The 20,482-nt window shown below is 41.0% G+C and overlaps 1 protein-coding gene across 6 annotated transcripts in view; it reads left to right on the forward strand.

Moving 5' to 3' along the window:
- The window catches only part of DST (dystonin), a 496,183-nt gene that overhangs the window by 379,391 nt on the left and 96,310 nt on the right, over positions 1-20,482 (forward strand). For all 6 annotated transcript variants that reach the window (XM_060308075.1, XM_060308076.1, XM_030841045.2 and 3 more), the window contains 11 exons: positions 229-437; positions 1,652-1,969; positions 2,759-2,925; positions 4,556-4,712; positions 5,601-5,727; positions 8,178-8,240; positions 8,836-9,077; positions 9,958-10,087; positions 13,007-13,206; positions 14,652-15,147; positions 17,006-18,477. In XM_060308075.1, coding sequence (XP_060164058.1) covers positions 229-437; positions 1,652-1,969; positions 2,759-2,925; positions 4,556-4,712; positions 5,601-5,727; positions 8,178-8,240; positions 8,836-9,077; positions 9,958-10,087; positions 13,007-13,206; positions 14,652-15,147; positions 17,006-18,477 — 3,581 coding nt within the window. The remainder of the gene's footprint in view (positions 1-228; positions 438-1,651; positions 1,970-2,758; positions 2,926-4,555; positions 4,713-5,600; positions 5,728-8,177; positions 8,241-8,835; positions 9,078-9,957; positions 10,088-13,006; positions 13,207-14,651; positions 15,148-17,005; positions 18,478-20,482) is intronic.

Raw genomic sequence — 20,482 nt, forward strand, 5'->3', positions numbered from 1 at the left:
ATATATACTATTTAAAAATTTTTAGCTTTTTATTTTCCACTAGGATCTTTTCTTTCTTTTTTCAGGTTTTGGTGGTGCTCTGATGATGCATTATGAATTTATCATTTCAACCTATTTTCCTCTTCCAATTCTAGTGTAGTAATTTTTGTGACTCTCCTTAGTGTGTTTTGCAAAGGAACCGTGCAAAGAGAACTTAGTGGTTAAAGTTTCCCAATCCTTTTGGACTAGGTGACATTGTCGGGAGATATGATGACCTGTCCAAGTCTGTCAGTGAACGAAACGAGAAGCTGCAGATAACCCTGACCCGCTCTCTGAGTGTGCAGGACGGCCTGGATGAGATGCTGGACTGGATGGCGGGTGTGGAGCGCTCGCTGGAAGAGCAGCGCCCCGTGCCCTTGAACTCCGTCGCTCTGCAGGACGTCATCAGTAAAAACATCGTAAGTGACTTCCAACAAACCACTTTTAGTTGAAAATAAACCCAGCATCTCAGGTTATTCAAAAAGTGTGGATGTTTTCATGCTCTGCCCATATCAAAGCCTTTCACTGATTTTCACTACACATTTTCATCCCTAAAATTCATATATCCTGGGTTTTTCCATGTGTAGACATAAACCTATATATGAAGAACTTGAATGTTCTTGTTAGTGTAACATTATTTGCTCTTTTATCTGTGTATCTTCCTTAGCATATGAATCGTGGGTTATAAAGATCATTCTAGATGGCAGGGACCAGAACCTTATAATTCTCTTTAAGAAAAAACACAGACTTATTCTTCCCAGGAACTTGAACTGTATATACTATTGGGTTCTCTTGCTAAAACAGCACTGGAAATTTGGATAAATTTAAAATAATTGTTTGAAAGTTACTAAGAGAGTAGAGCTTAAAAGTTTTCATCACAAGGAAAAAAATTGTAACTGTGTGGTGATGGAGGTTACCTAGACTTACTGTGGGGATCATTTGGCAATATTTACAGTTATCGAATCATTATGTTGTACACCTGAAACTAATATGGTGTTATAACATTGTTATAACAGATAATTATACATATGTCAATTATATCTCAATTTAAAAATTGTAATATATTGAAAAAAATATAGTAAGCTCCAAGGATGGGTAGATTTAAGAGAAATTTAAGGCGTAAAGAGATGTCTCCTGAATATAAAAACATGGAAAGTAGCGCTTGCATAAAGACAAGTGTGCGAAGCGATTTTCTGTGGAGCAGAGAGGGACTTCCCTCTGTGTACTTTTCATGAACATCACTCATGGTACAGGGCATCCCCGCACACCGGGTCCTGTTTGTTCCTCACGGCTTCAGCCAGCTGCCCAGGAGGTTAATCAGATCAGTCTTGTTGTTGTCTAGCCTTTGAAAAATCAGGACCGTGGATAATCCCTGGGCTGCAGGAGATCCCGGGGTTGCTGAGTGGCGGCTGTCTCCTGCCTCGCCAGGGCAGCCAGCCAGCTGTTCTCCAGTCTCCTTGCGGGGACTGGGGATGGGATTCCTCCAGGGACCAATCAGCTTGTCTGTGACTCCCATTAGCTTCCTTAGTCACAGGTGGCTCAAACTTCTGTTGTTCTGAATAGTAATTTTTACAAGTCTGACGTTATTTGTAAATATCATTATGTTACGTGTGTGGTATTTGGTTCATTTCAGTTGTTGGACCAGGACATTACGGGGCGGCAGAGCAGCATAAATGCCATGAATGAGAAAGTGAAGAGGTTCACAGAGACCACAGACCCGTCCACCGCATCCTCGCTGCAGGCCAGGATGAAGGACTTAGCCCTTCGCTTTTCAGAAGCAAGTCGCAAACACAAAGAAAAACTTGCCCAAATGGAGGAACTCAAAACCAAAGTGGAGCTGTTTGAGAACCTCTCAGAAAAGCTCCAGGCATTCTTAGAAACCAAAACCCAGGCTCTTACTGAGGCAGACATGCCTGAGAAGGATGTTAGTGAGTTGTCTCAGTTTATGCAGGTATGTTTCCCATGGAATTCACAAGACTGATCAAATATATCAACAGCTAAGACAAGCACATACATTTATTGGCAGAGTTATGATTAACAAGCATCATTTTAATTGCTGATGGATTGGTTAGATCTATGCTTTCCTCCTTTAAAAACTTCAAAGCTCATCTTCTCCTTGAAGCCTTTGGTCATTAATCAGAAGTGAACACCATCTCTCATTTTCTGTATATCATAGGTGATATACATATCTTATTTCAGAGCCCACAGAGGCAGAATGTAAAGAGTGCATATTTAAATTAAATTAAACTGTTCTCTTTCAAACAGCCTGCCTGCATGTTTGTTTCTGCTTAGACCATAGGCAGGATCATTCTGTGAAATTCTGAGTGGAGCCATTCTGGTCCCCTACTTACATCTTGATGGGATGCCCTTTGAAGATCTAGCAACACCTTATACTTTTTTAAATTTTTGTATTGAAGTATAGTTGATTTACAATGTTGTGTTAATTACTGCTGTCCAGCAAAGTGACTCAGTTACACACACACACACACATATATATATATACATTCTTTTTCAAATATTCTTTTCCATTATGTTTTTTCATAGGCTATTGAATATATTTCTCTGTGCTATACAATAGGACCTTGTTCTGTATCCATTCCATATATAAAAAGCTTACATCTGCTAACCCCAGCCTCCCCCTCCATCCCTCCCCCAAGCCCGTCCCCCTTGGCAACCACCAGTCTGTTCTTTATGTTCGTAGCAACATCTTATATTGATGAAATATCTAAATGCTTTGTAGGAATCAACTTCTGAACTGCTAGAACGCAGGAAAGATCTCGAAGTTTTGCAGAATCTCTTGAAGGAGATCTCCAGCCATGGCTTGCCAGGGGATAAAGCTCTGGTTTTTGAAAAAACAAATAATTTGTCAAAGAAATTCAAGGAAATGGAGGATACTGTCAAAGAAAAGTAAGCACCACTTAAGAAATTGGATTTTATTCTACTTGATACTAATTGGAATGCATGATTTTTATTTAGTTATGTAGCTACCTGAAACAGTTTTTGGAAACTTGAGAAAAAGCTTAGGGCTACTTTATAAGTACTTTAATATTGATAAATTTTTTGCTGTTAAAACTAAGTATAGTTTTTGTTAAAGTATTTAGGAGGGAAATTCACCACTTCTTACATGAAAGTATTTATAGAAAGCACTGTGTAAGGAAAATGGTGGTGGTAGTGTTTTACTGAAAGTAGTCTAAACTCACTGTGGTCTGAAGGCTTTGGCTATTACATTTTTATTTGCAAAGGCAGAAATAACCTTGAAAGATAGCCCATGGTTCATTGCTTTCTGGGCTCCGTTCAGAAATGATGCATCATTCCAGCATAGTTCTGGATAGTTCTGGATGGCTTTTTTTTTTTTTTGTAAAATAGTTTCCTTTTTGAAGAGTTGTAGATCAGACATGATTCCATGAACAAACAAGGTAAGAAACAAGAGAATCAACCTAAATTAAGGTAAAAAGCTGTACAGGGGTGTGAGCCTTCTGATTGAGTTTTATATTTCTGATCTCGTGCTAGTTGAGAATATACATCTGGTTTTGCCAAAGTTCATACAGAAGCCACCCAAAAGATAGAAAGTAGTCATTTCTCTTTCAGCTATTATTCTTCGTCATTTCTTTGGAATTGTCTACCTAAAACTTTTGAGTGCTGTCCGGACTACTCACAGAGCTATCATTTCCATCCTATTTAATTCACATGGCGCAGAAGAAATATTCTTGATTTCTTTGGGTAAACTCTAGGTTGTTTCTTCTGTTAGATGGGTCCAATTATAAAACCATGTGGTCATCGGTGATTAGTTTACCAACCATGTACTCTCTGCTAGTAATCCACACACCTGCACACGTGCACATGCCATCTACATGGTATCCAGTTACCAAATCTAACTGTCCTCATAGCTGTACCTGTGCCAGGCGTGTTCCCTCCCTCTGTGTAGTGTACAGAGACTGTACAGAGAGATCCGTATAGTTCACTGTGGAGCTTTCTGAGTATCCATGGGGGAGGTGCACATTAAGTTCTGCATCACTAGGTCTCACCTCGTTTTTGGAAACTCAAACCTGTCCTCTCTCTCTGTAAAGACCCAGTTTACCCATCCACTAAAGTGACTGTAGTGACACTAGGTGGCGCTGTGTTTCCCTTATGTTAGTGACTTGTGTTTCCCCTCTGGTTCTCAGCCTGCTGGTGTTTAGCACCATATAAAGCGGACAGATAAAAGCTCACTGGCTCTAAATCATGTTAAAGCTGTTTATATGGCTTTAGAGTGTACATAGCATTATAGAGTGCCGTTACACATGGGTTACAAATATCTTAACTGTTCCTATCTTGATCTACAGACTTTACTGAGGAAATAGACAAGGAGTAATTTAGCTGGTTTCACTTGCCACCTATGAAACCTTTCCTCCTGTATCTGAGGATTGGAGTGTGCCTGGGGGAAGATTTTTTCTTAATGTTAAGCTTGAAATGGGCATAATAATTTACTTTTTAGTAATTAGTCCTTTGGAGTGTCTCCCTTTGTGGCTTAAATTTGTCAATGATGTTTGTGATCTAGAAAAGAAGCTGTATCTTCTTGTCAAGAACAGATGGATGCCTTTCAAGTTCTGGTTAATTCATTAAAGTCGTGGATAAAAGAAACCACAGAAAGAGTTCCCATTGTGCAGCCTTCTTCTGGTGCAGAGGATTTAGGGAAATCTTTGGAAGAAACTAAGGTGAATCACTGTCCATGTCTGATAAGAATTTCTCATTTGCTTGTGTTAGGAATGAGAGGTTTCCTTTTATCTAATAGCACATAAGTTAGAGCCTCATGTATGTACAGTGTATTTTGGTGGTATTTGGAAATCATGACGGGTTTAACTGATCCTTTCGAAGAAGGACACAGACTTTCAGTTAATTTGCTTTTTTAAAGAGACGTATTTGTGAGTTGCTGACTGGTCCGAGTTTCTTTCCCCACCACATCTCTACTTAGTTTATTTTTTATACCATTTTTCATAATGTTAGTAAAAGATCCTTCTCTTCAACTCAGCATTTTGCTCTAGTTTGGATATATCACTCTAACCAGTATTTGAAGATGGAAGTTATTTGAATCTCTAGTGTGTGAGTCTTGTCATCTGACTCAGTCATAAAACTTATGACCAGTTATGGCAAGTTTTCCACTCCAAATTTGTGGAGTTGTGTGTCCTTTAAAATTCATTGAAGTTTTGATGATTAAAATTCACTATTAAATGGAATTCTGAATTTCCATTTTTTAAAATTGTTTCTACTACCTTTTTTTTTTTGTAACTTGGCTGTTACCTAGTACAGTTTTGCAGACTTACAGTTGACAGTTACTTTGGAACCCGTGGCAGCTGGGACTAGCCTGGCTTCCACTGTGGCTGGGAGCAGAATTCAGGATGGACCCCACCCCACTCCTCACTAATAACAGTGTTAACAGTCACTTGGACCATTGGAACAAATAGAGATGCTGTCCTTTTCTTCCATCCCATAAGTCAGAACCCACAATCATCACTGTTTTAAGATATGTTTAAGACATTGAATTATAATGTATAACTTGGAAAAGATTACAAAGACTGAAAAATAATGTGTTTTTGTATCTCCAGAAATTACAAGAGAAGTGGAGCTTAAAAACACCAGAGATTCAGAAAGTCAACAACAGTGGGATCTCACTGTGTAATCTAATAAGTGCTGTGATGACCCCTGCAAAGGCCATAGCAGCAGTTAAGTCAGGTAAGTGCTTTATTTACATTTGTGGTAAAACCCATTGGGTTTTACCAATGAATTGGGTCCACCCATGTTGATTTTATTTGTGTATGTTATTTTTAGAAATTAATGCATAAAATAACCTCAGAAACACGAAGGGAAAGTGACAAGAAAGATGGCATCTCTAAACAACCTAAACGCTGCCACGGAAAAGTGTCTGTTCTGGTCAAATTTCAGATCTCTTAGGTTTCGTCTTATTAAATACTACAATTTAAAATGTAACCAAATTCATCTGTAAGAATAAGGAACATTATATTGGGGAAGGGGAAAGATCAGATTCCAGTTTGTTTTTACCTAATTGATGGGGATGTAGAAATTCTATTTGAAATCTTTTTTTTTTTTTTTTTTAAACTTGTTCAAGTCAAATGATCAACAGCAAAGTACAATAGCTCCCATGGCTAAGCCCTTCACTCTTTTTTTTTTAAAGAAGATGTTAGGGGTAGGAGTTTATTAATTTATTTATTTATTTTTGTTGTGTTGGGTCTTCGTTTCTGTGCGAGGGCTTTCTCTAGTTGTGGCAAGCAGGGGCCACTCTTCATCGCGGTGCGCGGGCCTCTCACTATCGCGGCCTCTCTTTTTGCGGAGCACAGGCTCCAGACGCGCAGGCTCAGTAGTTGTGGCTCACGGGCTCACGACCAGGGCTCGAACCCGTGTCCCCTGCATTAGCAGGCATATTCTCAACCACTGCGCCACCAGGGAAGCCCCTGAAATCTTTGATAAAGAAATGAGTCTGGTCTCCTGGGAAAGAAGGAAGTAAGGAAAGAGAACAGGTTCTTTTCTGTTGAGTGGACCTCTCTTAATTTCTTCCCATCTGCTTTATTCCTTACACTATTCCCAAAGAAAACAGTTCTATACTGTGTTAGCCAGCATGTCTGAATCACAATCTTACCAGGCTTCTCAACAGAAAGGGAGAGTCATGTATAAATAATGGTTCTAAAATTAAGTTGTGGATAGAGTTTTAAGTTTAAAACATATTTATATTTGTTGTCACTATCGGGTTTAAATAATCCAAGAGAAGACCAAAGGCAGATCTCATATCTTTATTCTGAGGGTTTCTGACGATCCTCTGTGGTTTATCTGCCCTGCTTAGCCCCCAGCTGTTCCCATTGTGAGGCTGATGTTGAGCTGGGCCGATCTCCACCCACTGTTTATTCTGCTCTTTTAATCCCATTTCAGGCAGTCCTCATAGTGTAGTGTGTGATGATCTCTCCTTTCTCTCCTAATCAGATTTCCTGAAATGTCAAGGTTTTTTGTTTTTTTTTAAAGGAAGGGAATTCTGTGGTGTTTTACATTAGTTCTTCATGCCCATTCTATATTAGTAATAAGTAAAAAGTATTTTTTTCCTACTCTTGACACCTCCCAAGCATGGTAGGAATTAATCTCGAGTATCTAAAGGGTATTTTCACTTCCATCTGAAAGGCCACGGTGTGTGTGATTTTTTTTTTTTTTACGGGACAAAACTTTAGATTAAGATTCAGATATTTAAATGTTTTTGTTTAGGCTTGTTCGTGTGTGGTTAGTTTGGGGAAATGTTTTTGTGTTTTGGATAGAGAGCCAAGGCATACTAACATGAGAAGGTCTAATTGATTTTTTAATATTCTGGTTATGAAAAAGGAACCGGTGCTAGGTGTTTATGGAATTAAAGAGAAATAATTACTATAGCTCACCAAGTAGTTCCTATTTGCTAGGCAGTAGGGTAACTGTCTTTAATGCCCACAGTGGTCTCGCGAGATACGTGTTATTCTCCCCAGCAGTTTGGTGGGATGGATTCACCTGTGCAGCCTCACAGGAAGTCATTAGTGAGGCTGGGGTTTAAGTTCAGGTGAGACATATGCCAGGGCCCAGGTGCCCCAGCCACTGTACCTCCTTCCTCTATATTGATACAGTAATGGTTTCTTTTACTTTTAACTTTTCTCTCATGTCTTTTTACCTTATTCCGCCTCCATTAAACCCATGAAAACACTGTAACTACAGCAGACAATTCTCAGTTTCTTGAGACAGACATTCTTTTGTCCGTCAGGCATTTATGCTTCAAGCAACACACATAGTGACCAGCTTCTGTGCTTCAGGGACTGTATCACTAAAATAACTTCAGCTTTAAAGCAACCTTATCCCCAAATTTTCTTATAAATTAATAGTTAATGATTAATGTATATAATATAAAGTTACTGAAACTCTACTGTTTAAGTTGATCATGTTATGACTTTAAGAATAAATTTTATGCAAAAGAGAGGATATAGCTTGATCTTTCAGACCTTCATTTGATTTTGAAATTGAATCATTATTTTACATTTTCAAATAGTAATAACATTTTAAAAGAATTAGTGTTTATGGCATTTGCTTTAATGCCACCTACTATTAATATATATAAAATACAATAGAAATCTATGATGACTTCAGTTTTAATATTTTTGCAGGTGGAGTAATATTAAATGGTGAAGGAACAGCCATAGATACTCAGGATATTTTGGCAAATAAAGGTAAATGGTAACTTTAAGTGCTTATTGATTAAATTACTTGGTCTGGTGTTTTTTTTTTGAGAGAGAGAGAAAATCTTTTTAGGGATGAAAAGTAGTTATATCGAAATTTCAAACTTGAATTAAAATGGTATGAGTATAGTCATGTTCTCCATAAATAACATGTTTATATAACATTCCATGCAATTTTGTTCATCTGAACTTAATGAAATCCAGTAATTCAGCTTGGCATTTGGTTTATGTTTCCTTCTTTCGGGTTAATTTGAGATATTTTCTCACTTGGGATAACATTATTTGAGCTATTTTTTTTTAATTTGTTGCCTGAGGAATTAATAAGCATCATTTCATGATTTGGGGTTTTTATTCCATTTTAAATATCTATCTCATTTCACTTGTATTATGCAGTGTACCTAAAGTATTTGTCATTAAGTAGCATTGTAAGATGATGTAACATTTTAGTTCTAAAGACTCTATGACTTTATCATAGTAGACTTAATATTGACAAAATAGAAGGAAATAGCACGTGAAACAAATTTTTATTTCTAGAGCTCTAAACACCCTGAAAATGTGTCAATATAATTTTTCTTCTTACGTTTAGGATTAACGTCCATTAAAAAGGATATGACTGACATAAGCCATGACTATGAAGATCTTGGCCTCTTACTTAAAGACAAAATAGCCGAACTGAGTACCAAACTCTCCAGATTGCAAAAGGCTCAGGAAGAATCAAGTGCCATGATGCAGTGGTTACAGACAATGAACAACACTGCCACAAAATGGCATCAGGCACCTACACCTACGGACACTGAGGCTGTGAAGAGTCAAGTTGAACAGAACAAGGTATCTTCTGTGGGTCCATTTACCGAAGATGTGAGAGAACAGATTAGCACTCAGAACTGAGCCCTGGGGGTCAGGAGCCCCGTTCTGGTTTCTGGCTCTATAACCTTCAACACATAGTTCGCCAGCTTTGTTGAACATGACTTTTTGTAGAGATTGATGCTAATAGTCACTTATTTTTACCCGCAGATGTTATAAAGATGAGTGAGCTGTTGGGTGCAAGCAACTTTGCCACCTTCAAATTAGTTTAAGTCTTGGATTTTAACCAGTACTTATTGGAAAAGATGTATTTAAGGGCTAAGTGTATTAGGAATCTGTTCTGTCCAGTATAAAATAGGGGAGCTCATGCTTTCCCTTTGTTTAATACACGGTATTTCTTGCTACAACTGTCAGGGTTGGGAAAACGGTTTTGCACTTTGGCAATGCTGGCAAAAATGTCTCCAGATGACTAACTTATCTTTGAACTCTGTAACGTGTTGTCCAGAAAAGTGCTTATTTGCTAGTAGTCTCAAATCTTGCAGCCTTTATCAAGACTGATTTTCTGATTAATTACAATCATACTGATGTCATTTTCCTTTTTTTCCAAAGGAATTTGAGAATACCTTGAAATTCTTTCTAGGTGATGGGATGAGGGTCATTATCTCTGTAGCTCTAGCATTCCTCCTTGGGATTCTGTTATCAGCTAGTTGAAGAATAGTTACGAAGAGGAAAAGAAAATATAATTCACTGCTGAATCCAGTCCTCCACTCACTTCAGCCTTTAACAGTGGATTGTTTCCCCTCTTTTGGTCATGTTGGAGAAAAAAGTGCTCTATTGAAATTGTGTTTTTGTCTTTTGATGTTGACATACTTTAATGAAGTTACTTTTTTTATTTCCTTGTTAGTCATTTGAGGCAGAACTGAAGCAAAATGTAAACAAAGTGCAGGAGTTGAAAGACAAGCTGACGGAGCTGCTGGAGGAGAACCCAGACACTCCGGAGGCCCCCAAGTGGAAGCAGATGTTGACGGAAATAGGTATGTTACCACTTACACCAGAGGCCGTGAACAGAAGCACAGTCATTTTTTAAAAACCATAATCTCTATCAGAAAACATCTATCCAGCAATCTCACTGACTTTGGGATTTGTTTCATGTTTCAGAATCGATCTTTGCATATTCTAAAGTGTCATTTCATATTATATGGTGCTAGGCCTTGGCATATCTTGTGTTTTTCTCACTAAACACAGTAACGAAATTTATGTTTATGAAGAAGGTAGATACCAGTTGATAGAATGCTGTGTATTGAGTCACATGTTTTCATTATGGTTTATTTTTTATTAGGTTTTGGGTGCTTCTAATTTTTTATGATTTGTTATATTTTAGTGTGGAGAGTCCTTTTTGTTTGTTTTTCTGGAAAAGCTGGGTGCCTTTCTCCACCATGGAGTTCCTGATGGGACCCCACCAGCCCCTGTTTCATGCTGCTGGTCCCTTTCCCAACCAGCCTGAGAAGGCTGCTCCCCACAGGAGTCTGGGGGTTTGCTCTTTACCCAGAGTTCTCTTCCCATCTCCATCCTGTCCCTATATAAACTGTTCCTCGGAGATGCAGAATTGCCTTCACAAGCCCTGTTATCTTATCACCCCTTTTCCTTATTGTAATGATATGGGAGTGAGTGTAAGACAGTGACACTCATTTTCCCTACTTCATAGTATTTGGAGAATTCAGTGAGTTAATGTGTGTGCAGCTCAGACAAACAGTATCGGGCACATACTAAGTATGTTTAACTATGACTATCACAAGAATCATTTTACTTTGAATTGTTCCATTATATTTAGCTAAATCTTGTCCTTCCTTTAGAGTCAGATATGCTGTGATAAATTTAGAAGTTTCTAAGTACGTTTTAGTTTAATAAGAGTCATCCTTATACATATAACTGCTTCACTTTGCTGTATACCTGAAACTGACACAACATTGTAAATCAACTATACTCCAGTAAAAGAAAAAGAGTCATCCTAAGAGATCTTAATGTTGAAAGGTGTATTTAATCCAACAATAGAGACTTCTGTTGCATTATAATTAATTGGACCCTAATTCAGTGGTTGTCAGAATATCAGAATTACTCGAAGGAATATTTTCAAGACATCTTAGAATAGCGGAGGGAGCGAGGAATGCATATTTCAGAAAAGCTTCCTGATAAGATTTTGATATTTCTCCTTCTCCGTTTATGGTTGGAGTTGCATTATCTCATTATCAGATTGTGATTGACTAGAACACGCCATATAGTGTGACGTTGTTTAGGTAAACATTTCAGGGGCTGGGCTCTATGAAAAGCAGCTCTTCAGTGCATTACACTAGGTGAAAAAAATCTGTCAGATCAGCTCTTCACACCGTCAGTGTTGAGTGACTCATGTGTTGAGAGATGGTCTGTAATTCTGGGCTTCAAGGAGCATGCCGTCCTCAGGGCTGGGGGAGCAGGCAGGGCATCCTAGTGAAGGGTGAGACCCAGTGGGATCATGAAAGCGGGATGGGGCAGGGACAGAAGGGGAGGGATGGAGCATGTGAGCTGTGGGGCCCTTGTGCGCCCAGCCTGTTGCGATGAGGACATGTGATCAGCAGGCAGATGAGGGCTTCCTCTCGGAGGACAGACCTTTTCAGATGAGCACACGAGGGCCCTTTTGTGGGAGACCCTGGAGGTCAAGCAGAGGTCATCAGATTTTGCCGTCTAGTTGGTGACGAGTAAATTATTGAGGGGTTTGAGCCCAGAAGTGACATATTCAGTGACGTTTAAGGGAAATTATTTTAGAACCAAATTCATTGCAGCTGAGGATCACGAATCGCAGGTAAGCTGGTTAGAAGGCTCTTGGTCTAGGTGTGCAGCTCTGGAAAGGGTGCTCCTGGCAGCAAGAGCAGAGCATCCCCTGGGGACATGTTAGAAATGCACATTCAGACATCACTTCAGACCTGCTGATCAGTCCCTCCAGGGGTGGGCCCAGCACCTGTGCGACCAGACCCTCTAGGGGTCTCTGATGCAGCTCCAGCTTGAGAAGTACTGGTCTTGGCAAAAGATGGTGAGGACCAATGTGGAGTTGGGTATTGGGAATGGAAGCACTGTGTTTAAGGGTTTGTGATTGAGGATATAGGAGAGTCATGAAAGAACATCCTGAATTATGGCATTTCATGACATGCATGAGAATAACCTTCAAAAGAAGTCTAAAAGTCGGAAAAACCTACCCATTTTGATAGGAATATCGTGAGTTTTTTCCTCCAACATTGAATTTAAGGGGTTGGTGAGATTTCCTATTGTAACTTCTGAGCAGTTGGCTGCTGATGTGTGATTTGCGTAGAAGAGAATGGTTGGGTGTAGATACACACATTTGGGAGTCACTTACCACCATCTGGTCGTTGAAGGTTTGCTATTAAAGAAAAGGATACATGTTCATTGTTCTAGTGGGTCAGTTCTAGTTGAATAAACAGACTCTGTAGGACTTCTAGAAGGAATGAGGGTTCTCAGGAATATTCCATAATCTACAGCATCTTCCATCAGATTCAAATCTATTTTTCTTACACTTCAGTTGACACAAACCATTGGGACCATAAAATCTGTATCATTAAATGCAATTAACGCACAGGTTAGTCTTTAATTGACTATGTAAGGAGAGCCCTGTCCTACAATCTTCATAGATACAGTTGTATTAAATGTATAACAAACAAACATCTGGGCTTCCCCGGTGGCGCAGTGGTTGAGAGTCCACCTGCCGATGCAGGGGACACGGGTTCGTGCCCCGGTCTGGGAAGATCCCACATGCCGCGGAGCGGCTGGGCCCGTGAGCCATGGCCGCTGAGCCTGTGCTCCGGAGCCTGTGCTCCGCAACAGGAGAGGCCACAACAGTGAGAAGCCCACGTACCGCAGAAAAAAAAAAAAAAATCTGTTTCATCCTTTATCTTTTTTTCTTCTAGATTCTCAGTGGCAAGACCTCAATCAGTTAACAGTTGATAGACGACAGAAACTGGAAGAATCCTCAAATAATCTAACCCAATTCCAGACTGTGGAGGCTCAGTTAAAACAGTGGCTTGTGGAAAAAGAACTGATGGTCAGTGTCCTTGGGCCCTTGTCGATTGACCCAAATATGCTGAACACACAAAGGCAGCAGGTGCAGGTGAGTCCTACCTGACTTAACAAGACAGATGTTTTCATTAGAAATACATTACCTTTGATGGTATGTGCTCTGCCTGTCTCGGAGGGTTTGTAATGTGTCAGATGCCCACGAGGTACTGTCGTGAGGCTGGCGGGAAACCCCCAGAGAAGCAAAGCTCTGGAGCATCCCTGGAGCATCCCTGAGGGGTCCACTGAGCCCACGAGTATGGTCAGGTCCCTTGATCGTTTCAGTCATATTGTGGTTTGTAGAGACCCTGTTAAAGAGGACTTTCTTTGAAGTATATTAATAACATACATATTAATAACATATGATTGCATAAGTAATAACATTTTTATGAGAAGCTAGTATATTGTTTAGAAATGACTCCTTTGAGGTTTTATTCATTTTGATTGTGGTAGTAGATAATGAAACTTATAAAGCTCATGCAAAACATCCCTGAGTCGGGGAGACAAAGTAAGAAGAGAAAGAAGAAGGGAAGAAGAAGAGGAACCTTGAAACCTGCAGGGTTAGTTAGACTCATCTAATTATGAGCAGATAAATCCACAGGGGGAGAAACATATGTAAATTGTAAGTCAGACGTAGTCGCAGGCGCTCCGCTGTGGTCTCGGTGGGCTTTCTTTCTGTGCAGGTGGTGGTTTTGGGGCATGGAAGCTGATCTGTACTCTGAAAGTACACAACAGTCTGGGTAGTTGAGTCACATGCTGTCCTAGGCATGTATGTTCTTCATCTGAATAGATGGAAACAACAGATATAAAGAAACATTTGAGGAGAAGTAATTAACCATAGTCTCCCAGAGATAGATAAAATATTCTACTAAAAGAAGGACATTTGGGGATCATTCGTTTTATAATGAAAGCCAGTGTGAGCCCGCACGCTCAGAGCGACATGATTTATTGGCTAAATCTTTACAAAAAAGACTGTAAACGTCGATTTTATGTTTAAAAAGAACCTTTGTAAATCAATACACCATGAGTTTGTATATCCTAACACTGTTATCACTGTGTATTTCCTTTGGTGTAAAATGCTATAGAGCATTTAAAAAAATCCTGTAAAAAGAAAAATGCAAATAGGAAGAAATCAAATTGGTGTTAGTGTGATGTAAACTTGTCTAAAAGCAGTGTTTCCCTTTGTGTGTGAAAATTTGTACATGAATTTTTGTTCCTTTTCCCCACACTAGCAAAAATATTTATTCTCTTTTGTCTCCCTTGGGGGATATTATTTTAGACAAGATGTTAATCTCTGTGAAGCACCATTGCTCTTTGGATTAGTATACGATAATTGGACTGCCTTTGAAATAAAAGCTAGAAAAGCAGTAACAAAAATAAAATAAAAACTAGATAATTAACTACCATTTCTGTCTGTTTAGAAACTTAAAGATATGTTTTCTGTAATTAATTCTCTAGTCATTTGTGTGTTTATTTGCCCTTATCACCTCTTTACCTTAGATTCTCCTGCAAGAATTTGATACCCGGAAACCTCAGTATGAACAGCTAACAGTGGCTGGTCAGGGCATACTGCACAGACCTGGGGAGCACCCATCCTTCCACGGGATTGTGAAGGAACAGCTAGCAGCTGTGACCCAAAAATGGGACAGCCTCACAGGACAATTGAGGGACAGATGTGACCGGATCGACCATGCCATTGTTAAAAGCACCCAGTATCAAAGCCTGCTGAGAAGCCTTTCCGATAAGCTGGCCGACTTGGATAATAAACTCAGCAGCAGTGTGGCCGGGAGCACACACCCTGACGCGATGAACCAGCAGCTGGAAACAGCCCAGAAAATGAAGCAGGAAATAGAGCAGGAAACGAAGCAGATCAAAGTGGCCCAGGCTCTGGGAGAGGATCTGGCAGCCCTGGTTAAAGAAGAGTACTTGAAAGCTGAACTTAGTCGGCAACTGGAAGGCATCTTAAAATCATTTAAGGATCTTGAACTAAAAGCAGGTTTGTATGTCTTCTTTGAATGCATGTATTTCCTGGAAATAGGGATCAGTGAACTCCCTATTTCCAAGCTGTTGGGGAAACCAGGCCCCTAAAGTGAACCTGCCCACAGTGAGAGGTGCATGCAAGGAGGGTAGATTTGGGTTCACATGCACACACAGTGTTGCAGGGGCGGGGAGTTCTGCACAGATAATAGGCGGACCCCGTGCCGGCAAAGTCCACTTTGCATAGGCCCATGGAAACTTCGGGTACTCCAGATTAGTTTTTACAGACTTTCAGACATAGAGAACAGACTTGTGGTTGCCAAGGGGCAGGGGAGGTAGAAGAGAGATGGAGGGGGGAGTTTGGGATTAGCAGATGCAAACTATTAAAAAAAATTTTTTTTATTGAAGTAGAGTTGATTTACAATCTTGTGTTAATTTCTTCTGTACAGCAAAGTGACTCAGTTATACATATACATACATTCTTTTTTAATATTCTTTTCCATTATGGCTTATCATAGGATATTATATAGAATGGATAACCAACAGGGACCTACCACATAGCACAGGGAACTCTATTCAGTCTCCTGTGATAAACCAAAATGGAAAAGAATATGAAAAAGAATGTGTATATATGTATAACTGAATCACTTTCTTGTACAGTAGAAAATAACACAACATTGTAAATCAACTATACTTCAATTTAAAAAAACCGTAAAAAAAACAAATTGGTTTTTAAAGGTGTCAGTGTTTATGCTATGCGACAGTCTTGTTTCACCAGAAAAGGAGACGACTACAGTTATTAAAAAAGGCTTGGCATCGTTTTCTTGATAACAGCTAGTTCGTCTGGCTCCATCATGGAAGCTTTTCCAGAGAAACGTGTGAGAGAGAAGCATTATGCACGATTTCCTCTCTCGCCTGCTGTAGCCATCACTCTGTGGCCGCTGAGCCCAGGATGGTCCAAGACAGCAGCAGCAGTTCCTGGGCCCGAGAAGGGCAGGCCAGAGGAGAGCCCGTTGGTGGCTGTTTGTCATTTGCCAAGTAACACTAGGCACTCAGTTTATGTTTTTTAATAATTGATTGGATTTGTTTACTGATCATAGCAACCGTTTCAGACTTACTCTTTGATTTTGACGTGATATGGATAGCAAACATTACCTATGATGATTACAGTGATGGTGACTATTGTTAGGAACCCTTTTCCGTGACAGGCATTCAGCTCAGAGCTTTACTTGCACGCACTGTCACCTCATTCCCACGACAGCTTCTATCAATGTTGCCAGCTCACACTTGGGGAAATGAGGCCCAGAGGTTTAATCGTTCACCCAAGGCCCTCCAGCTCTTGAGAGGCTGAGTTGGGATCCAGACCCATGTCGTCCCCATGGGCTGCCTTACATTGCCTCCATGATGGGTAAAAATTACACAGGTGGAGACTTCCCCGGCGGTCCAGTGGTTAAGAGTCCACGCTTCCACTGCAGGGGGCACGGGTTCAGTCCCTAGTTGGGGAACTGAGACCCTGCATGCTGCAGGGCCAAAGGAAAAAAAATCACACAGGTGGAAAAGTCACATTTAATAAGAGATTGGTTATTTATCAGCATCACCTAGAGCTTTGAACAGTTGTCACTTCCCCGCCCTAGGATGGAGGTGGCTCTAGTATCCAGCCTCTATTGTCTCTTTTCTTGCCATAGTCCTCACCTCTTGCCCTTCCCCCACCGCCTTTGTCCATAACGTAAGCGCTTTTGTCGTTCTCATAGTCAGTGCTAGTAGCCCTTGCGTTTAGATTATTCTGTGTATTTATTTGGTGGTTTTTCTCTTGGCTTTTTGCAGATTTATTCAACATTTTGATGTAAAATAAACATGTCTGTGGTTTTATTTTTTAGAGAACCATGTCCAGCATCTTCAGTCAGCCTGTGCCAGCTCTCATCAATTTCAGCAAATGTCTAGAGATTTCCAGGCTTGGCTGGATACCAAGAAGGAAGAACAGAACAAATCTCCCCCGATATCAGCCAAAGTCGAGGTCTTAGAGTCATTAATGAAAGATCAGAAAGACTTCAGGAAAACTTTGACCGCCGAGTCTCACATTTATGAGAAAACCATGGCGGAAGGTGAAAACCTGTTACTAAAAACACAAGGGTCTGAGAAGGTAGCGTTACAGTTACAACTGAACACGATTAAAACCAACTGGGATGGATTTCAGAAGCAGGTGAAAGAAAGAGAAGACAGGGTGAAAGATTCACTGGAAAAAGCTCTCAAGTATAAAGAACATGTGGAGATGCTCCAGCCATGGATAGACAGGTGTCAAAACAGCCTCAAGGAAATAAAGTGTAGCTTGGATCCTGCTGAGACAGAGAAATCTCTTGCCCAGTTAAAGTCTCTGCAGAAGGAGAGGGACCAGCACTTCGGGATGGTGGAACAGCTAAACAGTGCAGCCAGCAGCCTGCTCCGTGTCTGTGAAGTGGACAAAGAGGCGGTGGCAGAGGAGAAGGAATCCCTGCTTCAGAAGTTGGACATGGCCACCGAGCAAGTGCACAGGAAGAAATTCTCTCTGGAGAACATGGCCCAGAAATTTAAAGAATTTCAAGAAGTTTCCAAAGAAGCTCAGAGGCAGCTTCAGTGTGCAAAGGAACAGCTAGATATGCACGACTCTCTGGGGCCCCAGGCTCACAGCAGTAAGTCCCTGACTGTGTTGCAGACTCAGCAGAAAGCCCTTCAGACCTTGAAGCCTCAGGTCGATCTGGCCCAGGGGCTCGCCCAGGACCTTGTGGCGGGGGCCTCCGACTCCAAGGGCACCTCCGAGGTTCTCCTCCAAGCAGAAGCCTTAGTCCAGGAGCACAGCGCCCTCAGCCAGCAGGTGGATGAAAAGTGTTCCTTCTTAGAAACCAAGCTTCAGGGCATCGGCCATTTCCAGAACACCATCCGAGAGATGTTTTCTCAGTTTGCGGAGTTTGATGATGAGTTGGACAGCATGGCCCCAGTGGGGAGAGATGTGGAAACGCTGCAGAAGCAAAGGGAGGCTATTAAAGCCTTCTTGGAGAAACTGGAAGCGCTCATCGCAAGCAACACCAATGCCAATAAGACCTGCAAGATGATGCTGGCCACGGAGGAAGCCTCTCCTGACCTGGTCGGCATCAAACGGGACCTGGAGGCTTTAAGCAAACAGTGCAACAAGCTTCGGGACCGTGCACAAGCCAGAGAAGAGCAGGTGGAAGGGACCATCACGCGCCTTGAAGAATTCTACAGCAAACTCAAGGAATTTTCTACTCTACTCCAGAAGGCTGAAGAGCACGAGGAGTCTCAAGGCCCTGTTGGCATGGAAACAGAGTTGATTAACCAACAGCTTGATGTGTTCAAGGTAGGGAGTGCTTCCTTTGTACTCTGCGTTTTGGTTATTCAAAGACATTACTGATCGGTATAGAAGGAGATGGCCTATTTTGTAGCATCTTCAAGTAGGATTGTCATGCAGTGTTGGAGCTTAAATGAGCATCCGTGGGCGGAGGGGATATCCAGGTACGTGGGGTGAGTCCAAGCTTCCTGGGGCTTTGGGCCCTCATGGGATAAGGCCTGTGATGAATTAGGAGGTCAAAGGGTGCTTGGAAAGCTGGTGTCTGTTTCTGATGTCACTCACAGCTGCCCTCTGGAGTGACCACGTCCGTATTTTAAACTCAACCGCGGAGGCCCATCCATCACATCAAAAGTGTGTTCTCTTCATGTTTGCGTCCCAGCATTTTCTTTCATGGTGAATTATAGTCTTTTCCTGCTCTTTCCCTTTTTATAGTCTTCTCCTCCTTCTTAATTGAATTTCTTCCCCAAGTTCCTATTTTAAAAGGCAGGGGTAGAGTTCCTTGTTGTAATCCTGGCCCCAGACGATTGGGAGTAAATTATTTCTGATGGGACTCTGAGCGCCTTGGGGCTGAGAAATGTGTACCGACTGGCAGCACCCAGTGATGCCTGATGATGGAGTCGGAGGAGAGGGTGGGCCAGGTCCAGGGTCAGTGATGTGAATCCGCTTAGGGTAGCAGGTGCAGAACTTGCATCTCGTTGGAGAGAGGGTCACCTGCACAGGGAGGGTCCTAGCTGTCCAGCCTTTGCTGCACAGGGCTGACAGGAACCTGTAGGGTTGCAGGGGATCCTGTTCTATTCATGAGGTAAGTTTTACTTTCCCATAAAGGCTGCAGTGATGCGTGAAGCATCAAATAGGATTAAATAGAAACAGAATTTGCAAAACAACAAATCATTTCCCAGGAGAAATGAATATAAATCAAATAGACCTCCTGAATTCTGTGCTGTTATACTTGACAAAGTCTTTCCTTTGTTTCTCTTTCGTGGTGTTATTTTTAGGTGACTGAAGTTTGAAAAGTAACTTCAAAGTAGCTTCTTTTTCTTCTTTGTTATATTATGGTTGTTTGCTGTTTATAGAGTGCCTTTGAAGCCCAGTTTCTTCAGGGATTAAGAACCTGCGGTTCTGTATTTGGGTCTTGATTCTGGAAGGAGAAGGAAGCTGCCTCACTGTTGATTTAACTTCATTGCCCTGTCACACTTTCACACTGTGGTTTGCAAAATAAAGATTTCATATAAGAGAACTGTCTGTTAGAAAAACAAAGTTCTGTGACAGTTGCTGCTTGGAAGACAGGGGGTAGGGGGGTGCTTAGGAGTGAGTCTCTGGAATTTTCTGTGGGACCTGACAAAGCTTGAACGCTTCCATGACAGTGATCAGGTGGTCTTTGTACTGATGAAAGTTGAGCATGCTTTTGTGAAACGTTATCATTTCTTTGGGTTTTCTGTGACTTTGTTTAGAAAAAGAGAGCAGGCCTTTATCTCTCTTCACTGCTTCAACTACTTATAGGAAAATGAGCAAAAGTAATAATATCGGTGCTGCTGCTTTGTCCACGCCCCCTCTTTGGGTCCCCAGGCATGAGGACAGTGAAAAACATGGCTCTGCTTGTGGAGAGGTCTTCGGAAAGGAAGCAAAAGCAAGGGATAGGAGGGGCTCGCTCACGCGTTGCTTTGAAATTATTTTGCAAACTGAAAAGCACTAAATAAGCATCGTTACTGTTCATGGTTACACAGATTGCTTTATTTGACTGTGAAGAAAAACAAAGTGATCATGTCTTCTAAAATAAGCCACTTGGCGTGCTGTGTCTATGTGTTTTCTCATTACTTTTTAAGGAGTTGACTGATTTTAATGAAATTCAGTAATAAAGAATATCATGACATACCCTCAGTGTCTTGAGACCCAGTGACTGAAATGAAAGTTTCCAAGTAGACAGTCATCTGCATTTGGTATATGCCAGTGCCATAGGTAAAAAACAATAAGAATATTATGGTAAATATGCTTACACAATCACTGATTCTCTTTT

Source organism: Globicephala melas, chromosome 11 (genome assembly GCF_963455315.2).
Source record: "Globicephala melas chromosome 11, mGloMel1.2, whole genome shotgun sequence".
Classification (NCBI taxonomy): domain Eukaryota; kingdom Metazoa; phylum Chordata; class Mammalia; order Artiodactyla; family Delphinidae; genus Globicephala; species Globicephala melas.